The 6,469-nt window shown below is 30.2% G+C and overlaps 1 protein-coding gene across 1 annotated transcript; it reads right to left on the reverse strand.

Moving 5' to 3' along the window:
- Positions 1-577: 577 nt before the first annotated feature.
- Positions 578-1,496, reverse strand: LOC115951702 (ethylene-responsive transcription factor ERN1-like). The gene has a single exon (XM_031068858.1). It carries the CDS (start codon positions 1,406-1,408, stop codon positions 578-580), a length of 831 nt encoding a protein of 276 aa, XP_030924718.1. The 5' UTR covers positions 1,409-1,496.
- Positions 1,497-6,469: the final 4,973 nt, after the last annotated feature.

The raw sequence follows: 6,469 nt of genomic DNA on the forward strand, positions 1-6,469 counted from the left end.
TTTTAATAATGAGTACAAGAAATTGATGACATCTGTGTGCACTTCCCTGAGAATTCCTTATTTATTTTTTTTTTAGGAGAGAGGAATTTAAAATCTTTGATGTCACTTTTAATAATATTAGAATGTGCTACCTTGTTGATCTTTTGGCGTATAGAGAGATTTCAAACATAGGAAGTAAGAGAACATTTAAATTTAATCAACATGATGGTGACTTTGAATATTCACCCCCAAAAAAAAAAAAAAAAAAATACTAATAAATGAATATGATTAGTTAGACTTTATAGTTTATATAGAGAGTGAAGATCGAGAAGTCCTGTTCAAATCATTGGACTTTATAGGTCTAACATCTCTATGCGTTTTTTCTGTCGGCATTTTCAAAACAAAAAATTAAAAGTCTGACAAACAGAAATTTCATCTTTTATAAGTTATAACTAAATTTCTTTATATGTAATCTTGCATCCCATCCCCAACCATATCCCATTTTATGGGATTAAATTAAAGGAAACACAAAAAAAGATAAAGAAGGCTAGTAATAAGCAAGAACAATATCTTTTAAAGGCCATTAAAACGATCAAATTTAGCTGAACAATGAACATAATGGTAGAAGATCCCATAACTCTTCAGCAGAATCATGAACAGCTTCCATATACTCATGCACCCCATTCATTGCATATAGCGAAGCTGATATCTGTCTTTCAACTTTCATCCTTTCAAATTCCGAAATCTCCAACTCGGCTGTGTCTGTGTCAGGCAAAGTTAAATTCTTTGGCAAATCCAACGCTTCTTGAGTAAACAAAAATCGATCAAACCCAAGTCCGAAACCGCATGAAGGATCAGATTGAGAAGAACCCAACTCAAATTCCTCTCTGCAGCTGCTTAAATCTGGTTTGTATGCATCATCAAACAACCGGAAATCTTGATTGGAAAGAGAGTTAACACAGCTGCTTGTGGAAGTAGTGGAACTACTACATGTACCAGTAGAAGTACTAATAGTGGGAGTAACAGTGGGAGTACTACTAGTACTAGAGGCATCAACATTAACCTGTTGTTCTATGGCTCCCTTTTTGTTTTTGAGGAGATTTCGAATCCTACTGGCGAGAGGAGAATCCAAAGACACATGGGTAATGAAGTTGGTGCGAGTATTTGATCCGCGAAGAAGGCAAGCGGCTTCATCATAAGCTCGGGCAGCCTCTTCAGCGGTCTCAAATGTGCCAAGCCACATCCTTATCTTCTGTGTGGTGTCTTTAATCTCAGCTACCCATCTCCCAGAAGGCCTTTGCCTCACCCCAACAAACTTGTTTGTGTTACTAGTGCTTCTGTTCCTTACCTTGAACTTGCTATCTTTGCTGATGGGAATGCCTGCTTTTTTATGCTGCGTAGTCCTTTGTTGTTGGAACTGGATCTCCATTGCAAATTGTCCACAATAGAATAATTAAGGAGGGTTGAGATATAGGGGTGGTGATTTAAAGAAGGGAGACAAAAAAAGAAAAAGAAAGAAGGATCTGTTTTAGCTCTATAAGGTAGTGGAGAGCTCGTCTACATGTTCTTATTGTTTGAATGTTATGTTATGGATTGGAGGTCGGAGTTTTCTATAAGCAATTTGGTCTTTAAGAGTATCACAGACTCATTCGCAGGTGTTTGTTTCTACTTGTCATCTAATGATATTATTATACACATTGTGGACAAATCATCACTTAATTAATTCAGTTAATCTTCCTAAAAAAAAAAAAAAAATCAGTTAATTGATTCTTTTTTCTCTTTCTAATATACCCTTGCTTTGACTTTTATCAAATGACTAATCTACCCTCATATTTTGTTTGTATCAAAAGAACCGATAAAAGTAAAACAAAGTCATGAACCCCAATTCCTTCAAACTCAGACATATAATTATAGAACATATATCCTGCATTAGTCATTTTCACCTAGTAAATAGAGTAGTACTCCAACAGAAAAGAAAACTCTTTTTTTTTTTAATTAATAATAATAATAGAATTTGAAAATTATAAGCTTGATACATCATAGTTTTATTTGTATTATCAAGCGGAAACATCAATAAGTTTATATTTAGTATAGACGGAATTCAAATCTAAATATTAAATTACTTTAATAGTTGAAATAACTTGAACCCATATAGAAAACTTAGTTTCGAACATAAAAAATAGGTTTAACAAGGGATGAATTGCCAAGATCCAACATTAATAGAAAAAGAAATGAGTTTAATATTATTGAAAAGAATATGGGTGGTAACACAAATTTTACAATATAATGTTTACAAAATACATTAATTTTTAAGCCCAACATAAAAATATAATTAAGAAATTTATTTATTATGGTATTGATGTAATATTAATCAAATTTATTCTCATGTAAATTTATTTTAGTAAAAATTGATATAACATGTTTCCTACTTAACACTGTAAGGACATTAAAGGTAATTTGGGAAGCACACAAGGGTATCCTAAAAACTAAGAAAGGAAAAAGAAGAAGAAAAATGGTGGAAAACAAGCTAGGGTATTCTATCCAAGGCCCACCCAGCGTGGTTAAGGGATGCTCACGACTGTCTTGTCTCTCCAAGTCAAACGTTTGAAGAAGAAACTCGTGAAGGCACGAAGGGTTGCACTTGGAGGCACCAAAACAATCCTTAGAATGAACACAAATACTAAAGTGTTTCAAAGTTCAAACTTGGGCTTGAATTAAGGTAGACCCTGTTAATATTACTCACTAATTATTATAATATATTAGCCTCATTACACACGCTCTGTACATGTAATGAGACTCTTTTTTTAATTTAAATTTATCTATTATTAGTGAGGTTACAAAAAAGAATTTTTAAGAAACTAAAATTTAGGATATGAAATAGAGTAAACTATTGAGTTTAGTGTGTGTGCTAATTTTTTAGGAAAAAATGTATTAAATGTGTCTGAAATATATTTAAACAGAAAGTGTGCTAATTTTTAGGAAAAAAGTTTCTTTGACTTTTTTTTTTTTGAATTTTGTTGAATTACAATTTTAATCCTATTTTTTATTTTTTAAGAATAAAGATTATCTAATTAGATTAGAGGTATTTTTAACATTTTTAGAAGCCATATAACGAACTTTCTGAATCCTCTTCTTTCTCAAAAAAAAACTTTATGAATTCTCTTAATATATAGAGATAAAGATAATTATACATACGACAAAAGAATATCTAATTATCGTGCACGGTACGTTTGTTCTAACTCCCGTTATACACATCATCACCAAACAAAACAATTTTTTTTGCTAAACACCGAACAAAACTTGTTTGCTTTAATTTGCCTTATCTTATTCGTAGATTTATTAGTTTTATCTTCGTAATGTATACATTTATAATCAGGTTGCTAACGATATTTTTTAATTCTGTTTTAATTACTTAAAAAAATACAATGATCTGATAGAGTAGAGGACAGTTTAACAACTCTTCAACTTAAAATGGGTGTAAATTAATGATAGAAAAAAATGAAAAGGCCAGTACTTACTAGTATACTGGCCTTTTCTCTGACCCTATGACTAACTTCTTACTATAAAAATATAATTTGTATACTGACTAACTTCTTTCTCAACCAAAAAAAAATGGAGGTGCTTACATTTGTGGGAGATTTGTAAGGTTTGAAATAATTTTTCTGTTCTTAATAAGACTAAGACTGAGATTAGGATATAACGAAGGTTGTCAAAATCGGGATCCTACGTAAGATCTTGGGAGGTAGATAGAATCATGGATCGTAAATCGGATCGTGGATCGTAATATTTTACATTATTTGAGAAAAAAATAAAAAATACACATTGGTATGTTAAATAATCACATAAACTATACATTCATTCATAAAAACTAAAAAAATTTACATCAATTTGATGTAATTATCATACATTACTATATCTGTTTGTAAGCATTATTTAAAGAGGCCAAAAACCTCAAAACGTGACACTCTCTTAGGATATTATTTTTTATTTGGGTCCAACTGACACTCTATCTCTCTATATTAGAATAGCAAAACTTGGTCTATTGGGATGTTATTTTTTATTTGGATTTAACTGAGCCTTTTGTCAAGTTAAAGAAGATTATAAGAAATCAGGATTGTTTGAAGTTGTCAAAATCGTACAATCCTACTGATCCTGAATGATCACAAAAATTCTTGAAAGATTTGGATCGTTTTGGGTAAGTGGGATCGTAAAATCGTAGGATCGTAGGATCCAGATCGGGATTTTGACAACCATGTGTGACTTTACCCATAACAGAATGTTCTATTCTTAGGGGATATCTAATTTTTCTCCAATGGTTACATATGCTAACTACAAAAATAGATAAATACATGGATTTGATATTGTTTAGTAAAAACAAAAAAAAATACAAACATTCCCATAAAAAAAACCCAAAAAAAAAAAAAAAAAACAATGTTTGTTTTACTATACTACAACCAATTTTGATACTCATTCAACCAAAAAACATTGAGAAGTGCTACATCCACAATATTTTTATAACAAATTATAGGTGGTAAGTTTTTATTGGTTCTAATTTAAATCTACAACTTAAACAATTTTTTTTGCTCACCCATAACAACCACTAACAACCCACCATTTAGAATTTGTTGTGAAAATGTTGTGAATATAACATTTCTCAAAAACATTTAATTAATTTATGTAAAAGATTTTGTTATTTGAAATTGAGTAGAGTTCCAAGTACTACATGTTTTACTACATTGAGATTTCAAATTAATGTATCACTAATCATAAAAAGGTAATTCAAATATTTAGTTATGAGATGGTTGAACCCCACCATTCACATTTATTGTTACATCAGTTTGTAGGTTTTTCATTCTCAAAAAAGTTTGTAGGTTTTATGCAGTAAAACTTGTAGTATCTCTAGTAATTTCCCATAAAATTTACAACAAGGACAAAGTTTGCCTATAAACTTGGTTGTAGCCTAAGGCTACAACTTCCATTAAAAAAAATTAACAAGACTATATATTTTGAAAATTCAACTGCTAAATTTCATGTTTTTTATGTTCTTAACACACATGTCAAATTTTGTGTTAGTCAGATGTTATTTACTATTCGATTTATAAACTTATTTTTTATGTATAATTTTAGCCTAAAAGAACTTAAGATTTAAACTTTAATTGATAATATAGTTGTTGAATTTTGATATTCTGAAATTTTGCAAGCAAGAATGATACAAGAAGAAAACGTAATCCAATTGTTGATTTGTAAAAATTCACATTCAAAAAAAAGATGTTGAATACTGATGTAGCCATTGGCTATAAGAGCATCCATACTAGATGTGGTAAATGTGCCAAATGCCAAAAGAACTTATTTTTTATGTATAATTATACCCTAAAAGAACTTAAGATTTAAACATTTAATTGATAATATAATTGTTGAATTTTGATATTCTGAAAATTTTGCAAGCATGAATGATACAAGAAGAAAACGTATTCCAATTGTTGATTTGTAAAAATTCACATTCAAAAAAAAGATGTTGAATATTGATGTAGCCATTGGCTAATAAAACTGAATCCATCCGATTGCTGAAGGTCCCAATATTTTGTGGATAAGTCTTTTACTTTATCTTGATAATTTGGGTGATAATCTTAAAGTTTTAATTGGTAGCCCAAAATCTTTGAGACTAAGGGTCCTTTTGGTTGGGTGTTTAGGGAGATTAAAAAAGTGTATTTAAAACCCAAAACTTTGTCTTGCAATTATAACTCCTCGTAACCTTTTTACAAATGTCTATTTTAAATTCAAAACACAATTTTCTAACCGCTTATACAAACGTATCCTAGTTTTAAAAAGAAGTTATTAGATAGTAAAATTACTGTTTAATCTTTCGACTAGTAAACTGATAGTGTAGTAATATAAGATATTATGAGCAATGCATTACCATGGTAAAAATCTTCGACCTGATATTTGCATGGTAAATCTAATAAAGAACTAATTGTGACAAATAGAGTAGTAAATGGAGAAATCACAAAATGTGAATAGTTTGCTGGACTCTGATGAGTTGATCTGTAGTCTGTAAAGGGTGAACAAACGATATTCTATTTTTTCTTGTTCAAGATATAATAGTCTATTCAGCGAAAAAAAAAAAGGAAAAAAAAAAAAAGAAAAAAAGAAAAAGAAAAGAAGAAGATATAATAGTCTATGCCTCATTTGGTAAGCTTAGGGAGCAGCTCTGAATGATTCTTAATGTTGACCTTGAAATGATATGTCACGCAAGGCCTACTCCTTCACAGAAATCTAAATGTTTCTTTCCAACCTTAGCTCCTTTCTACTTGTCTGTTTATGTGTTAAATTTGTATTAAATACTCATATACCAAGTCTCATCAGCAGCAGGGGCGGCTTGAGGCCATGGCATAAGGCCCCTCAATAAGAATGCCCCCATATTTTTATTTGTAGAGTTTTTTTTTTTTTTTTTGAATGTTTATTAGAAAGTATCAATTTGGATATTAAAAAA

This window comes from Quercus lobata, chromosome 7 (genome assembly GCF_001633185.2).
Source record: "Quercus lobata isolate SW786 chromosome 7, ValleyOak3.0 Primary Assembly, whole genome shotgun sequence".
Classification (NCBI taxonomy): Eukaryota; Viridiplantae; Streptophyta; class Magnoliopsida; order Fagales; family Fagaceae; genus Quercus; species Quercus lobata.

What these genes read in the sequence shown, in the direction of transcription:
- LOC115951702 (XM_031068858.1), bottom strand. Translation starts at nt 1,408, where the DNA reads ATGGAGATCCAGTTCCAACAACAAAGGACTACGCAGCATAAAAAAGCA.